This window comes from Diabrotica virgifera, chromosome 3 (genome assembly GCF_917563875.1).
Source record: "Diabrotica virgifera virgifera chromosome 3, PGI_DIABVI_V3a".
NCBI classification, from domain to species: Eukaryota; Metazoa; Arthropoda; class Insecta; order Coleoptera; family Chrysomelidae; genus Diabrotica; species Diabrotica virgifera.
Genome location: NC_065445.1, coordinates 147,702,394 through 147,719,890, shown reverse-complemented (window position 1 = coordinate 147,719,890; position 17,497 = coordinate 147,702,394). Strand labels below are relative to the sequence as shown.

Genomic DNA, 17,497 nt, shown 5'->3' with positions numbered 1-17,497 from the left:
TTTAAGATTTCCATGTCTTCATTCATCTTTCTCAGAACCTCTTTTAGCCCAGTAAATGACCGTTTTTGAGTGTTATTTTCAGGTCAACTCCGAATTGCATAAAAATTTGAATTCGGGTTCTACTTACCATCCCCTTCAAAGTTGAATTTGTGCCGTTGGTTTCTTTTACTTGGGGTGTGACATTCACTTCTTCTCGGGGGTGAAAAAACGCACGTTTTAAGTAAGTCCGGAAATGGATAAATTGAATAATTCTATGCAACTTTCGTTCTGTAGTTTTTTTATGAGAGTCAATACTTTTCGAGTTATTTGGGAATAAATATGTTGACTTTTCGACAAAAAAAAAACAACATTTTCAGACGCATTTTTTCAAATAAGTACCTCAAAATGCAAATAATTTATCGAAAAAATCTTCCTAACAAAAATCTAGCTAATAAAAAACACAAAAGATCGAGTGTTAATGATGAAGTCTATAAACCCAGCAAAAGCAAAGTTGCAGTTCATAAAATCTACGTTTTTATTCGTCAAATTCCAAATCGAATATTACAACGTGAAATAACGAAAAATTAAGCAATTTTCGGGAAAAACTTGAATGATTTTTTTTTCAATTGTTTAAAAATAGCTTTATTTTTATTTCTTGTAAAAGTTTCTGGCAACAAAACTAAACGAGTTACGCTAAAAATAAAGATGGTCCCTTTTTTTTGTTAAAAAAATCGTGAAAATCTCCCTCTATTTAGCACCTAAATGAAATTAATCTTTACGGCTTTACATTTTACTTTATAATATGTATGTGTACTGTTTATACGATATGTAAGTTTGACCGGTTCGAAGTGCTTATATTTTAAGAAATTTGGTTTTATAGTAAAAAATAATTCCTTTTTTCAGAATAATTTAAAAAGCATTAGTAATACGAAAAAACCCAAAGAGTAAAAAAATGTAGGTTTTCCTTTTATAAAGATGATAGTTTGATTTTGTTTTTCTGTAAGACAAAAATTGGTTAAGACATGACTGTTGAAAGTTTACATATACTCGTAATTAGTGACTCGTTCAAGCAATTTAAACTATAACCCTTTTAAAACTAAGTACTTTAAACCGGTGGAACTTACAGATAATATAAAAAATACATGAGTAAAGTAAATTGTTTGTAAAGCGGTAACAAATAATTTCATTTGGGATGCTAAACAGGGAGAGATTTTCACGACTTTTGTTTTACCAAAAAGATGAGGCAAACTTTATTTTGAGCGTAACTCGCTTAGTTTTAACACTATTAACTTTAATAAAAAAACTTTCTTAAACACTTTAAAAAATAAATATTAATTGGGGTTTCCCTAAAATTTCTTCACGTTGAAATATTCGATTTGTAATTTGACGAATAAAAATATATTTTCATGAGCTACAACTTTGCTTGTGCTGGGTCTATGGACTTTGCGAATACACAACTTTTTTCGTTTTTTTTTCCGTGCTACAGTGTTGCTAAGAATACTTTTTCCGATTAAAATACTTTTAATACTTTCTGAGTTATTTGCGAAAAACCGCCTGAAAACGTGTTTTTTTTTTGTTGAAAAATAAACGTTTTCAATCGCAAATAACTCGTAAAATATTGACTTACTTAAAAAAACTGTATAGAATGAAAGTTGTTTAGAATTAGTCAATTTATCCATTTCTGGACTTATTTTAAACACGCGTTTTGTCACCCCCGAGAAGGGGTGACTGTCACTCCTTAGGTAAAAGGAATCAACAGAACAAGTTCAACTTTGAAATGGAGGGTAATTACAACATAAAGCCAAATTTTCATAAAATTCGGAGTTGACCCTTAAAATTACACGGTATTACCGTATTACTGTATGTATTTACTGTATTATTTGTTTGTGACGTGTTCTGTCCACGATATTTTCAGAATTCTTCTGTACACCCACAGCTCGAATGATTCTAGTTTTTTCATTGATGCAGCATTAAGGGTCCAAGCTTCCGTTCCATAAAACAAAGTCGAGAAAACGTAACACTTAGCCAACCTAACTCTTAGCTCCAACTTCAAATCTCTTTTGCAGAGCACTTTTCTCGTTTTATTAAAATTTGCTCTAGCCTTTTCTATTCTGATTTTGATTTCCTGTAAGTATGCATATTGGTCGACTCGTTCGATTATTGTTTATTCGATTATTGTCCTCTGATTGGGTCGCACCCTATCAGAGGACAATAAATACAGCAGTGTTCATCGATCCAAAGAAGTGCTTCGATGGAAGAGGACGGATCTACTGAAGATATCCAATGCAAATAACCGTCAATATACCAATGAAAAAAAAAAGAATATATTAAGAATAGTTACTTGGAACATCAAATCTCTGAATAAAAGAGAATAGGAACACCTTAAAGAACTCACTGATATGCAGATAGACATATTATTATGTGCTTGTGCTATTCATGAAACAATAATCAAGGGAAAAGGTCAAACCATGTTATACAACCTCCTAATGGTGTACAGCAACAAGAGCTGAGGAAGGAGTTGCTATATTATTCAATAAAAAATAATTAATCTGGTAAAATAGTGATGATATTTATATTATTACAAAAAGAATTAACGTAGTCACAATAAAACTAGAAGGAAAACAAGTTAACATCATACGAGGCAGCGTAAAATAATATCGTAGAATACATCAGAGAGGAATTCTTTAAAAACATATGTATTCAGTTGTCTTATGGTGAAATAAAAATGCATTACAATTGCATATTTTGAAATTAACGTGTGAAATGAAATTTTTTGTTCTGTCCCTAGTGTCACAGAAATAGGATTTCTTTACCGAATGCGACGATTTAAAGTATCATATAAATGGTATAATCGGATTTAAATTTGAAATGGGCTATGTGGTGGCCAATATAATTTTTAAATTAAATCTCATCAAGGTAAGTATTCACTATTCTACCGACATGAAGACCTCCGTTATGGTGCACTAACACGAATTTGTTATCCGATATGGCTGGCAAAATATGATCTTATAAAATGCTTTATATGTACATATCAGCTGTCATTCACCCAATCACCTCCACAAGTTCGGTATCTCCTGTGCAAGAAATACCACTCCATAGCACTAAGCCGCCACCACCAAAATTAACACTCTATATGTGAAGTTGTCCTGTCTACAGCCGTGTGATGCCATCTATCCTTATCTATCCTTTTGTCGAGATGTCTTCCCCCTACCACAGTGTTAAATATTTTATATGCGCCGTCATCTGCTTGCGGCTACTGTCATCGGCCAATTTCAGTTTTACTACTACTGGTGATATCACAGACGTGTCTATGTATGTCCTGAGTACTTTGGCGCTAGTTTGCTGGTGAAATCTGCGCTAGCCGATGATAGATGATGTTCCTTTTTCATGACCCGATCTCCTGGATGCGGCTGCCAGTCTCTTCGTCTTAGATCGTAATGTTTCTTTTGGTCCTCGAAAGCGTGTTCCATGTGCACTTTCGTCAATTCCCTTAACGCTTCTAACTTGCTTAAGTTTTCCGCGTACCCCTGTATATTCTGGTGGTTTGTCGCATCTGTTGTGTCTAATTCTCTTCCAAAATTGAGAAGCGCTGGTGAAAATCCTGTCGAATCATGTTTTGACGAATTTATGGCATAGCAGAACTCTGGTATGAACTTGCCCCAGTCTTTATGGTTATCCTCCACGTAAGTAGCTATTATTGTTTTCAGTACCTTGTCCGTTCGTTCTACTGGATTGCATTGAGGCGAGTACGGTGGTGTTAGAATGTGACTTATGTTGTAGGACTTTATGAATGCCTTATAGCTGCTGCTTGTGAACTGCGCGAAGTTGTCCGAGATGATTTTCTTCGGGATACCGAATTGCATGATTACTTTTGATCGTAGAAAGTCGATGAGGGAGTTCTTAGATGCTGCTTTTATTGGTTGCGCGACGACCCATTTGGTAAACCGGTCTTGCACGACTATCAGGAAAATGTTCCCCTTTGTACATCTTGGGAATGGTCCCATTAAATCAATTTAGACAGTATGCCAAGGCTATTCTACAACGGACGGTTGCATTTTCCCGGCTAGTTGCATTTGAGACGGTTTATACTGGAGGAGCTTCGTAAAGGTTCTAACGTAGTCTGCAATTTGTTTGAACATCTTAGGCCAATAGTATTTCTGAGCTATCCGGCAAATTGTTTTTGCAATTCCTAAATGGGCTGCTGTGGTCGAGTCATGATTTTCTTTCAAAATTTCTTTCCTTTTATATCTTGGTACGCATAATCTCCATGGATTATTAAATTCTGGGTCGGCTAAATTGCGGCTGCTTCAGATGTGTTTATATAGTTTCTCGTTTGATATCTGTAAATCCTGGAAATTGTCTGGGTTTTGGAGTACATTCCTATATAAATTGTCGTACCAACTGCATGATTCTAGTTCCGATGCTAACAACTCCAGCTCTTGTTATTCGTTATGGGTTTCTTGTAGCTGCCGTGATAAAGCGTCTGCTACCTTGTTGAGAACTCCCTTTCTATACATGACCTCGAAATCGTACTGGTGCTGTTCTAAACTCCATCTGGCTAATCGGCCTGACGGGTTTTTGAGGTTCTTTAGCCACTTGAGGGATTGTGTGATCCGATATGATCTTAAAATTGTACCCTTCTATGAATGGCTTCATTTGCTTTATCCCGTACACGATGGACATTATTTTTCCGTTGTGGAATATTTTGTCTCGGCTGGTGTGAGGGTTGGACTTGCATATGCGATTACTTTATCTTTGCCGTCATATTTCTGTGTTAGCGCAACTCCGAGTCCGCAGTTTGACGCATCTGTTTGTAGGTAAAATGTTTTTGAAAAATCGTCGTCGTCGTAAGTTTTGCTTTAAGATTCTTAAACGAGTTTTCCTGCTCATCGGTCCATTTCCATCATATCTTCTTCTTCAGAAGCAAGTTCAGTGGTCCTGATATTGTCGAATAGTTTTCTATGAATCGCCGATACCATGAGGTTATTTCTAGAAAGCGACAGAGCTGACGCTCATTTCTAGGTGCTGTAAGTTTGGTTATAGCATTGGTTTTCTCGGGGTTAGTTTTTATTTCCTCTGTCCCCACAACGTGTCCTAGGTATCTGAGCTCTGGCTGGCAGAATGTGCATTTTTCGAAGTTACGCTGTAATCTAGCCTCTTTCAGTCTTCGAAAGACCTCTTATAGGTGATTTAAATGCTCTTGGAATGTCTTCGATATTACCACGATATTATCCCCTAGGCGAAGTATATCCCGAATTTGTGATATCCGGGGTAACGGATATGCGTCCTTTTCTGATAGTTCGTTGACTTTTCCAAAGTCAATGCAAAATCTGTACGAGTTATCCTTTTTTCTAACAAGTACAATCGATGAACTCCAACCACTTGCGAAGGGTTAGATGGTTCCTTCTTTCAACATCTTGTCCACTTTTTGGTTGATGATCTGCAGCATTGCGGGATTGCGCCGCTTATACAGCTGTTTGACGGGATCGCACCTTTTCTTCAATTTTATTTCATGTTTTATTAAGTTAGTGGGTCCTGTTAACTTCTTGAATTCCCTATGTTCTTTCCTTAGGAACCTTTCTAGCTCTGTATTTTGAGTGGAGTCTTTTAAAGTGTTACATGTTTCCTCTTGATGTTGTTACTGTTTATACCCCAACAGTATATATAGGAATTTAAGTTCGATAGGGATACTGACGTATCCCTATCGAACTTAAGTTCGATCGAATGTTCCCTGAGAAATTCTACTCCTAGTATTGCATCTTCTGTTAACCCTGGCATTACTATAAATGTTTGTCGTGTTTGTAAATTATCGATCTCGCAGTCAATTATTAACTTCTGGTTAAGCTCCATTGAAAATCCGTTTACTAGTATTGTTCTTCCGCTATAGCTATCTAGAGAGTGTTTGAATATCTGCGCTATTCTATCTCCGGCGTAATTTTTAATGGTCTCTGTGTCAATTAATGCTTTGTAGGATCTTTGCCCGATTTTCAGTGATGCGAACAGTCGCGAGTCGTTGCTTGCTTGTTGTGTAACGGCGAGGCGAGAACGAACGGAGTCGAATCTTGCTCCTCAGACTGGGACGACTCCTTGTTTGTCCAGTCTGTTATTTGTTTCCCTGACGTCTGAAACAGCAGTCACTGCTGTATACCCCTTCTTTGCCGTATCGCGAACACACTTTTTCCATGGGTTTTTACAATTCTTACGGAAGTGACCTGGCATCTTGCATCTAAAGAATGTCCTTTTGGCATCGTATTCTGTAGGGTCTGTACGTCTCCAATTTCCGCCAAAATTTTGATTTGCTCAGGTCCTTTCGTCTTCTTGGGCTAAATCTTGCAATTCCGATAAATCTTCAAAATCTCGGCGGCGAGAATAAAGCTTATATTCTGGCAGCATATTTTTATATATCTTTCCAGTTCTTGGTTTCTTGAAAAAGATCTTTCTCGTCTGATTCATATTTGAATATCTGTGATATATCTATCCACTGGTTCGGTTTTCCTTTGCTTCCTGTTTCTGATTTGCTCCTCTAGTTGTAGCGAATACTCTCTGGGGTAGAAAGCTTTTTTAAAATCTTCGAAGAAGTCCGTCCACGAATTCCAATTTCTGTTGTTGTTTCGGTACCATAAAAATGCATGGTCTCCTAACAATTCCGGTAATGCTTTTAGCAGATCTTGCTTATCGACCTCGTAGGCTAGGCTTAACTCATCTATTCTCTCTACCGCATCCGAATGTTTCTTGTCGAAGTGTGTATTTCACTTCCGTACCTACTTTATTTAGCAATTCTAATTGACTCATTTGTTTTGGCATTGTTAAATCTTGTAATTGGCTTCTGATTATCGAAATTTCCTGGGTCAGTGTGTCTGATTCAGCTTCCTTGGAAGTATTGATTTTTGTGATTGTTCCTGTCGCTTCCCCGCGATTTTTACAAAAGGTGCTGAGTCTTGATCTTAACTCGTCGACGGTTCCTTTGGAATCTAATTCGAATTTTTCGGCTTCGCGCTGTAATTCCTCTTTGGAAAGACGATTTATCCACGTCGTACCTGTCGTGGCACCTGTTACTGAGTCTGTGTTTTTACCTGTCGGCATTTTTGGGCGTCGAATTGCGACGTTCACTTGAGTATTTTCTAACTTCTGCTCGGGCGCCAATTTGTGACGGGTAGTTCTTTCAAGACGACAGACTCGGCAAAACACAGGTAAAAAAAAATAGTGAGTAAAAATATAACATCAACTATTTTGCCGCAACAAGATCCCATTTCCTATATCCCTAATTCAAGAAAGGTCTCGAATTCATTCTTTTTAAAACCAGTCGATAACTCTGAACTTACCCAAACAATCAATAGTATCAAAAGCAAACCATCCTGTAGTACTGAAGGACTATCTATAAAAATTTTCTCTAATCTCACAGAAAATGTGTTGGAAATCTCACTAATTAATGATTCCTTCGAAAAAGGTAAATTTCCAAAGTGCCTAAAGACAGCCATTATTATTCCTCTTCATAAGGGTGGTGAAAAATCTAATGCCTGCAACTATAGACCAATTGCTTTACTACCGATACTCTCCAAAATTATTGAGAGACTCATTAAACTCGACTTATGTCCTTTATCGTTGATAACAACTATCTATAAAAATCTTCTCTAATCTCACAGAAAATGTATTGGAAATCCTCGTCTAACTAATTAATGATTCCTTCGAAAAAGGTAAATTTCCAGAGTGCCTAAAGACAGCCATTATTATTCATCTTCATGAGGGTGGTGAAAAATATAACGCCTGCAACTATAGAGCTATTGCCTTACTACCGGGCGAGACTTATTAAAACTCGACTTATGTCCTTTATCGTTGATAACAACATTTTATCTCAAAATCAGTTCGGCTTTTAACTAATAAATGTACCACTGATGCCATTTTTCTGTACTACATGAGGTTTATCAAGCACTAAACAATAATCTTTATACTGCCACTGTTTTCTGTGACTATGCCAAAGCTTTTGATTGTGTAAATCACGACATCTTGATTAAAAAACTAAATTTCTATGGAATTAGAGGTATTTCTTTGAATTGGTTCCAATCCTACTTGAATAATAGGAAAGAACTAGTTAGAGCAAATGATACTGACTCTAGTATCAAAAACATTGTATGTGGAGTACCGCAAGGTTCAGTATTGGGTCCTCTTCTGTTCCTTATCTTTATAAATGACATCACTAATTTAAAAATCGATGGGAAATTTTTTCTTTTTGCTGATGATACCAGTATCACTTGGAGCAACTCAACTATTGCATCTCTTCATGAAATTATAACTTCGGATCTACTGACGATAAAGACCTGGTCTGACTCTAATTTAATCTCTTTTAATGTAGATAAAACAGTAGCATTATTCTATAAAGGAGCTCTTTAACCTTTGTCTCTTAATAACAGCCAGATCAGTACCGTTGATTCTGTAAAATTTCTTGGTATTTTTTTAGACAGCAACCTCAAATGGTCCCTTCATATCGATTCGTTAAGTAAGATACTCGCCTCAACTTGCTATGCAATAAGATATGTCTCAAGGGAACTTAATTTAGCATCTTCTAAAATAACATATTTTTCGTTGTTCAAGTCTCATCTTCGATATGGTCTTCCTTTTTGGGGTTCTAGTACAGCTGCTCAATTTGGTGATATTTTTAAATTGCAAAAAAGAGCAATAAGATATCTGTTTCGCATCAGAAGATCTACAAATTGCAGAAGTTACTTCAGAAATCACGGAATTTTAACACTTCCATCTTTATATATTCTAGAAACGGTTTGATTAATTCGTAAACACCTTCATGTCTTTCCAGCAAGGCCCAATCATATTTACTCCACCAGAAATTAAATCTTTGATATTTATTTACCGATTCCATCCACTGAGTTAGTAAAGAAATCTATATTATATTCCGCAAAAAACTTTAAAATCATCTCCCTTTGCAACTTAAATCTGCAACATCTTTCCCAAAGTTCCGTAAAATGACAAAAGCCTATCTATCTAAAAGACCATATTATTCAATGGAAGAATTTCTTAATGAATAACTAAGAAAGTTGGGTTTCATACGCAGTAGCTTAAACTGTCAATTCCTAATGTTGTATTTTATTTTGTTGTTAAGTATGTTCAATTTGCAATTTATATAAATTTTGAAATTAATTGTTTTTGTCTTTGGTTTTATATCACATTTACTGTATATTGACGATTTATCTAATTTTTTCTACAATCGTGTTAAAATGCAATTTTTAGCACTCCATACGAGCGTTAAAAATGCTACTTTAAGGCACTAGTGCTTTAAAAATTTTATGGCACTGCAATTCGTTTTGACCGTATAGGAAATTTTGATGTAATATCAAAAAAATATAAAAATGGAATGTCAGTCAAGTTCAAGTAAAACTTTTTGTAGATATGGTCCTGTAATTACGTTTGTAGAAAAAATATTGTATGATATGCATGTTAAACAGTACATTTTTAAGGCGCTCATGTGAATTTCAGAGCTCGCTTTCGCTCATTCTGCAAACTTTCACATGCGTGCCTTAAACGTGTACTTTTAACACTTATATCATAAATAACTATTAGTAAATTGTAGTTGTTGATATTATTTTTCTTTTGACTGTATGTAAGCTTTGTCCATAAAATTGTAAAAATTTTCAGTGACAATAAAGCATATTTCTATTCTAAAAACAAAATAAATATATTTAAGGTAATTTTGTACAGATCAAAATAAAAATAAAATATAATTCTGCTTATCGTCCCGTTGTAGAGAAGTCCCCCCTGGATGTACGTCTACAAAATAAAAGCAAAATTAATAACAAAACGAAATATCCTTACACCTCACTGCAGTGTAAGATACAAAACAGTCACGCGATTAAAATTTTAATAATGTATCGGGAGCTCGTTCACTTCACTTGCTACCGGTTAATTATGAGCCTGCGAATTACTTCAACACGGTACACCTCGCTGCTCAAGTCGGCCTGCCTCAGTTTGCGAGCTCACGCCAGTACGGTGCACTTCGCTACTCAGGTCGGCCAGCCTCGCTCACTCCGCTGGGCTGGTATTAGAGCCCAAAGCGGTCGCTTCAAGACCGGAGAATCTCCGTTCGCTGGCTCCTTAAGTATCTCTGCCTTTGCTGTTTCGGAAAAGTGGAAATGAGTGGGATATCGTTCTGCGCGGATGGTGGAACTCGCACGGTTGTAGCTGTCGGTGCGTGCTCGCGGCGTATCATTGCAACCTAAGTATCGAAAATAAAACACCAACTTACGAAAACACTATTAATATATAAAACAAAGCTTCTAAAATATCTAGACCTATATCATTTTCTAGACAATCGCGTTCCTTTTTAATTTCATCACTTTTATTATCAATATCATCTCCTCGGTTTCCTAGAATGTCTCTATATCATTTAAGGTCTTCTTCTTCTTCCCAGTAAATATTTTTTAAAGGATTTATTGCATATTGGTTAAACATGATGGATTCACGTCAGTTTGCTTGGTCTCAAAATGGGATTTAATGAATTTTTGTTTAGTTTTGAATAATTCATATAGCAATATATATTGGATTTAAAGCAAAATTGCCTAAAATGAATAATTCACAATGTAGATTAAACTAAACCAAGTACTTTGTACTATTTAGATAGGTACTTAAAACATGTCTAAAACTGGATTTGATGCTATTTACTCAGTTGCTCCTCATATCGAAGCAGTATTCACAAAACTTCGTCTACAGAAGAGTTTGTGAACAGTATGTCAGTTGTAACCTCACACAAGGCGTTAGTTTTGGTGGTGGCGGCATAGTACTACGGAGCGGTATTGTTTTGAAAGGACAAAATCTACAAAACCTTCGACAAACCCTACAAAATCGAAACAAGACAACATAGAAAGTCAAACGTGGCAAATACATATTGCATCTACCCCGATGGCTCCAAAATGAAACAAGGCTCAGGATGCGAGATATACTCTAGATCACTGAACTTTAGCATAAAATGGGGTCAGAATGCCAAAAATTCCAGCGTAATTGAACTGGCTGGTATCTCCATAGCTGCAAAAGAGATAACCCGAAAAGTTATAGCCGGTAAGATCATAATAATCGGCACACATAGCAAGCAAGAGCTACTAACCCTGAATAGACCACGAGTCATAGCAGAACTAATAAAGGAGTGTCATGAGTCACTAGGTCAAGCTTCGGATGAGAGCAACATTATTCTGAGGTGGGTTAAAGGACGCAACGAAAATGAAGGCAACCTGGTGATTTGGTGAACTTTTTGGCTGGTCAACTGCAACATTCGTGGAAATTTCCAAATGTTACTCCCACATGCAAACCGTGAAAATATGGGAAGAAGGGCCAGGATGTAGAATTGACAAGAGACTAAGGAACCTTGTGAAGTCAGCATCAGAAAAGTACTTGAGAATATCCAGGAAAAACCTGCGCTTGATAGTTGGTTTTTTAACTGGCCATTGTCAACTAAGCAAACTCCTTCAGACACTAGGGCTAGTATACACACCTCTGTGCAGGAAGTGTGAACGCGATTACAAAACTGTCAAGCATGCACTAGGTGACTTTCCGGAGTTATCTTCAATACGAAAGTATGCGTTCGGTGAGCCTTGGCCTACACCTGACTGCATAGGGGAGATGTCCCCTGATGATTTGTTCACGTTCCTGGAAATGGCAGGATGGACAATGAGCTAAGGATGACAGCCCCCTGGGAGGATGCACAGTGGGTCAATTGTGGCCTAAGTGCTGTGGGCCTTGACTCGCCGTCCCTACCCTACAGATTCAGAGATAGTACGTGACTTTATTGGTGCGCCGGTAGGCTAAAACAGGCCGGTATAGAAGAAAATTATCTACAGAGTTAGCGGATCGCCCCCCCTCTTAACAATGCTGGATCCGGCGCTGACTCTGTGGGAATAAAGCCTTATTTTTAATTTTATTTACAATATAAAATCAATAGAGATCAATCCATCCTCGGGTCATGTTACCCGTATGCACGCCAATAGTGAATATAAAATTCTTATTTGTATGTCAAACAATGCACAATAACTACTTTTTAAAACTCACCAAACTTCATTTTCATATCTCAACCGGTTTTAAAGCAATAAATAAATCGTCAGTTTGTAAGAAAAATTTCAACACCCCGTATTAGTACGTTCTTTAAAGGTAAAATATTGCAAAACCTCTAAATTTAAAAGAACCGATTGGACTGACATGAAATTTGGCATACACATAGCTAACAAGTCAAAGAAAAAAAGTGATATTGTGCCAGCTTTTGCCCTAGGGGTGAGTTTCACCCCCTTTGGGGGTAAAAAATATACGTTCGAAATAAGTCAGGAAATAGATAAAATGACTAATTCTAAACAACTTTTGTTCTATAAAGTTTTTTCACCAAGTTAATACTTTTCGAGTTATTTGCGAGTGAATATGTTAATTTTCCTACAAAATAACCACGTTTTCAGACGGTTTTTCGCAAATAACTCAAAAAGTAAGTATTTGGTCGAAAAAACATTTTATCAAAAATATAGCACATAAAAAAGTGAAAAACATGGTGTATATATTAGGTCACTATACCTAGTAGAAGCAGAGTTATAGCTAATGAAAAATTGGTTCATATTTGTCAAATTCCAAATCGAATATTTTAACGTGCCATAACCCAAAAACCAAGCACTTATTTGTGGAAAACTCATTTTGACTTTTTTAAAGTGTTTGAAAAATGCTTATTTTTGTTTTTTTTTTAATTTTTTAGCCTCAAAAGTAAACAAGTTACTCTCAAAATAAAGTTGGTCCCATTTTTTGTTAGGAAATCGGGAAAATCACCCCCTAATTAGCATTTCAAATGAACTTAATTGTTACCACTTCACAAGTTTTTTACTCGCGTATGTATTGATCATATGATCTGTAAGTTTCATAGGTTCAAAGTCCTTATTTTTAAAAGAGCTGTAGTTAAAAGGGCTTGAACGAATCACTTATCACGAGTGTATGCAAATTTAGAAACACCGGATCTTAACGAATTTTTGTCTTATAGAAAAACAAAAGAAGATAAAATATTCATAAAAGTAAAGCCGACTTTTTTTATTGTTTAAAGCGCGTGATACACACGCAATCTTTAAGTACGCGGGTTTAAAGATCGCGGACTTACTCGGCTCGCCGTCGGTGATACACGGCAGACTTAAAGTACGCGGTTTTAAAGATCGCGGTCGCCGTCGGTAGCAAAAAATTTAGAAACTGTCCTCGTGGTTAAATTTTTTATTTTCTGTGTACCTAATTTTGCTGAAATTTTGTGTTTTTTAGTAGAGTTTGATTAATTTTTGATCAGGTTTTGTTAAATAGAAGAATAATTTGATTTTTTATAAGTGTGGTAAGCTGTCAAAATCATGATGTGAAGTATAGCATTTGTTTTTGATCTATTTTAATTAATACAAGGTAGGCATAAACAAACAAAATATCATAGATAAGATGGTAATATTTTCATCAGAAGGATAAAACAGCCTATAAATAATTCGGTTTACTTAAAAACAAATAATCAAAATAATTTAGTATAGCTTAAAATAGTGTTTTACGGTTTTCTCAAAACTTATAAAATGTAACTTGTCTCCTTTCAACAATAAACGATTGAAATATTTCCAGGCAATTTGCTTAATTAGTGAAAATATAAGTGTAACTTTAAACGCAATAACATGATACACGTACGGGTTACGAGTAAGATTTCAAACTTGTTGGATCGACGGCGTACTTACTCGGCGGACTTAAAGTACGCGTACTTGCGGTGATACACGCGCGAAAAAGGCCGCGAGCCATAAGTTCGCGTACTTACTCGCGTGTGTATCACCCCTTTAAGATTTTTGGTATCTCTAACAATTTTTAAGTTATTTTGAAAAAAATCATTTTTTCAAAATTAAAATTTTTAAAAATTTTATTTTAAAACCAAATTTTTTCAAAAATAAGCACTTTGAATCGATGAAACCACAGATCATATAAACACAACATAAGTAAAGTAACTTGTGAAGCGGTAACGATTAATTTCATTTAAGTTGCTAATTGGGGGGTGATCTTCCTGATTTTTTTTTGCCAAAAAAAGGGACCAACTTTATTTTGAGCGTAATTTGCTTACATTTGATGCTTGAAATTTTTTTTACAAAAACAAAAATAAACTTTTTTAAAACACTTTAAAAAAGTTGAAGTGTTTTTTTCCCAAGAATGCTTCATTATTTGGATATCTTACATTGAATTTGTATATTTGGAATTTTTCGAATATGAACCTATATAAACCTAATATATACACCGTTTTTTTCACTTTTTATAGGCTATAGTTTTGCTAAGAATATTTTTTTCGACAAAATGCCTACGTTTTCAGTTATTTGCGAAAACCTTTTAAAAACGTGGTTATTTTGTTCAAAAATGAACATATTCACTTGCAAATAACTCGAAATGTATTGATTTGGTGAAAAAACTCTATAGCACAAACGTTGCTGAAAATTAGTCAGTTTATCTATTGCGGGACTTATCTTGGACATATATTTTTTCATCCCCGAGATGGGGTGAAACTCACCCCTAGAGCAAAAGCACACATCGGCACCATATCACTTTTTTTCTTTGACATGTTAGCTATGCGTACGCCAAATTTCATGTCAATCCAAGCGGTTCTTTAGAATTTACAGCAAAAACCGTGAAAGAATGTACTATATCTCGGAAACGAAGCATTTGCGGACATAAGTTTATAAAGTAAACTGTCACTTTTTTATGTAAAATTACCCTTTAGCTTGTGGCACACTCTGTATTGATGAAAAACATGACTAGGTTTTAAGTAGCTAACTTTTCTATTAGCCCATTATCCAACATAAACGATTGAATCAAAAAACAGAATGTTAAGAAAATCTGAGGCTATAGCTGGGTTTTAATTTCAGTATTTTATAAATGCTAGAATATTCAATAAAGTGTGGGGAACTTTGAGATAAATACACAGTTTGATTGGTACACCCGGTATACAATGACAATTTACCTGTCTAGCAACAATAATATTACAGAGATATTATAAAAGAATAAGGCTATGACATATTATCAATTCTTAATATGGTGCGTTAATTTCTTGGAGTAGTGTATATCGATGTTTTTCTTAGAACAGAGAAAACTAAAATATATATTACCTCACTGTTTCTAGTGCTACTTTCTTTTCTAGTTCCCGTACTCTGGATTGTCTTGCTTCGAGTGTTTCTGGACCGCAACCTCTGAGGGCCTGAAGGGCATCTGCATGCTGTCTTTCTAGGTCGACCCTTCTGGCTTCTGCCGCCCTAAGTTGCATTTCCAAGTCCATACCCTAGAACAATAAAACAAATTGAATCGAGTGTCTCATAGAATTCAAATGAAAGCTATAAATGGAATTTCTTTTTGCGTTCATTTTGTTTATTAATTAAATCACTAAAAGATATAAAAAATGAAAACTGTATTTAAATTAAGAGGAAAATAAATTTCTCTCTAACAAATTATACTGTGATTATATATTTCACAATATCGAAAATTGTTATTAAGAAAAGTTATTTGAAATTAAAAATTCATATACATACGGGTCACATACGGGCCACATATGGGTCACATACGGGCCATAATATTAAAACCCGTATGCTTGCCAATGGTCAATATAAAATTCTCTTAATAGTAGGTATGTCAAAAATGCGCAATAACTACCTCTTAAAACCCATCAAATTTCATTTGCAAATCTCATCGGTTTTAGAGCGTCAGTTTGTAAGAAAAATGTCAACGCCCCGTACCTGGGAAACGAAACATTTGAGGACATAAGTTTAGAAAGCAAACTGTCAGTTCTTTTCCATGTAGAATTATCCTTTAAAGTTTGTCGCACACCCTGTATTAATAAAAACATGGCTAGTTGTTAAAGTGCTTCACTTTCTTATTATCATCCATAAGCGATTGAATCAAAAAATAGAATGTTATGAAAATCTGAGGCTATAGTTGGGTTTTAATTTCAGTATCTTATACAGTGCGTCCATAAAGTAACGCATAAATTCATTATTTCGTAAACCGGCGACTTTAAGGAAAAATCCCGAAACATGTCGATTTTTATTATTAATTTCCGATTTTCTGGTATATATATCATACTGGTGACGTCATCCATCTGGGCGTGATGACGTAATCGATGATTTTTTTAAATGAGAATAGGGGTCATGTGATAGCTCATTTGAAAGGGTATTTAATTCTCTATTCCTTACTATAAACATTAACATAATTATTTATACAAGGTGTTCAAAAAAACATTTTTTTAATTAACATAATTGAGACAAAAAGAAGAATGTATGTAATTTATCTAATTCAAAATACGTTTAAATGTTGTCAGAAAACGGGAAAAATGTTTATTTGACAAATAAATATTTTTTTCGCTTACATTCAATGTTAAAGCTGCCACCCACCTGCCTCTTGCCAGTTTGAACATTTCGTTTAAACAAAAATCAATGTTTATTTGTCACATATTTTTTTTTTTCTGTTTTCTGACGGTAGTAAAACGCATTTTGAATTAAATAAATTACATAGATTCTTCTTTTTATCTCAATTATTTTAATTAAAAAAATGTTTTTTTGAACACCCTGTATAAGTAATTATGTTAATGTTTATATTAGGGAATAGAGAATTGAATACCCTTTCAAATGAGCTATCACATGACCCCTATTCTCATTTAAAAAAATCATCGATTACGTCATCACATCCATATGGATGACGTCACTAGTATGATATATATACCAAAAAACCGGAAAATAAAAATAAAAATCGACCTGTTTCGGGATTTTTCCTGAAAGTCGCCGGTTTACGAAATAATTAATTTATGCGTTGCTTTATGGACGCACTGTATATGCTACTGCTAGAATATTCCACAGGGTGTGGTGAACTTTGAGAAAAAAAAAACACAGTTTGCTTGGTACACCCAGTGTACAATGACAATTTACTGGTCTAGCAACAATATTATTACAGCGATATGGTTAAAGAATACTATTAACATATTAAAAAAATCAGTTAAATCAGACGACAGGTTAAGGAAATCCGAGACATCGAGGTGTCGAGACATCGACAAGGTGTAACACCATCGTGCCGAAGGGGTATATGGCCCAGGGGTAACATAGTGGGCTACAAGCGATGCCTAAGGGAGATGGCAAGCCCGAGAGGGGAAAACACCCTTGGCGGGACAAGGGCGCACTGCCCCACTGGACCGATCAGCACGACCCAACTCGTGGGAAGGAAGATGGGACAAAAAAAGAAAAACAAAAAAGGCGGAAGAGAGAGCAGCGAACCCCGGGAAAAGCTGTATGAAAGAATGCTACGGGGACGTATCGATGGCATGATTGAGAGGTCGGGAGGCTTATCCCCAGGCAATTTGGTTTTTATAAAGGGAGAAGCACGATTGACGCAATTGTGAGTGTATTCGACGCATTGTCCAATAGAGGGGATGAACACCGTTGGGCGGCCCTGTTGTTGTTCGATGTTAGGAATGCATTCAATACGCTGCAGTGGAACGAGGTAATAAAGGCAATGGAGG

At 35.6% G+C, this 17,497-nt stretch overlaps 1 protein-coding gene across 2 annotated transcripts in view; it reads right to left on the bottom strand.

Moving 5' to 3' along the window:
- LOC126881345 (RIMS-binding protein 2) overlaps positions 1–17,497 on the bottom strand; it is a 509,061-nt gene that overhangs the window by 339,222 nt on the left and 152,342 nt on the right. For both annotated transcript variants that reach the window (XM_050645576.1, XM_050645577.1), the window contains exon 2: positions 15,105–15,274. In XM_050645576.1, coding sequence (XP_050501533.1) covers positions 15,105–15,274 — 170 coding nt within the window. The remainder of the gene's footprint in view (positions 1–15,104; positions 15,275–17,497) is intronic.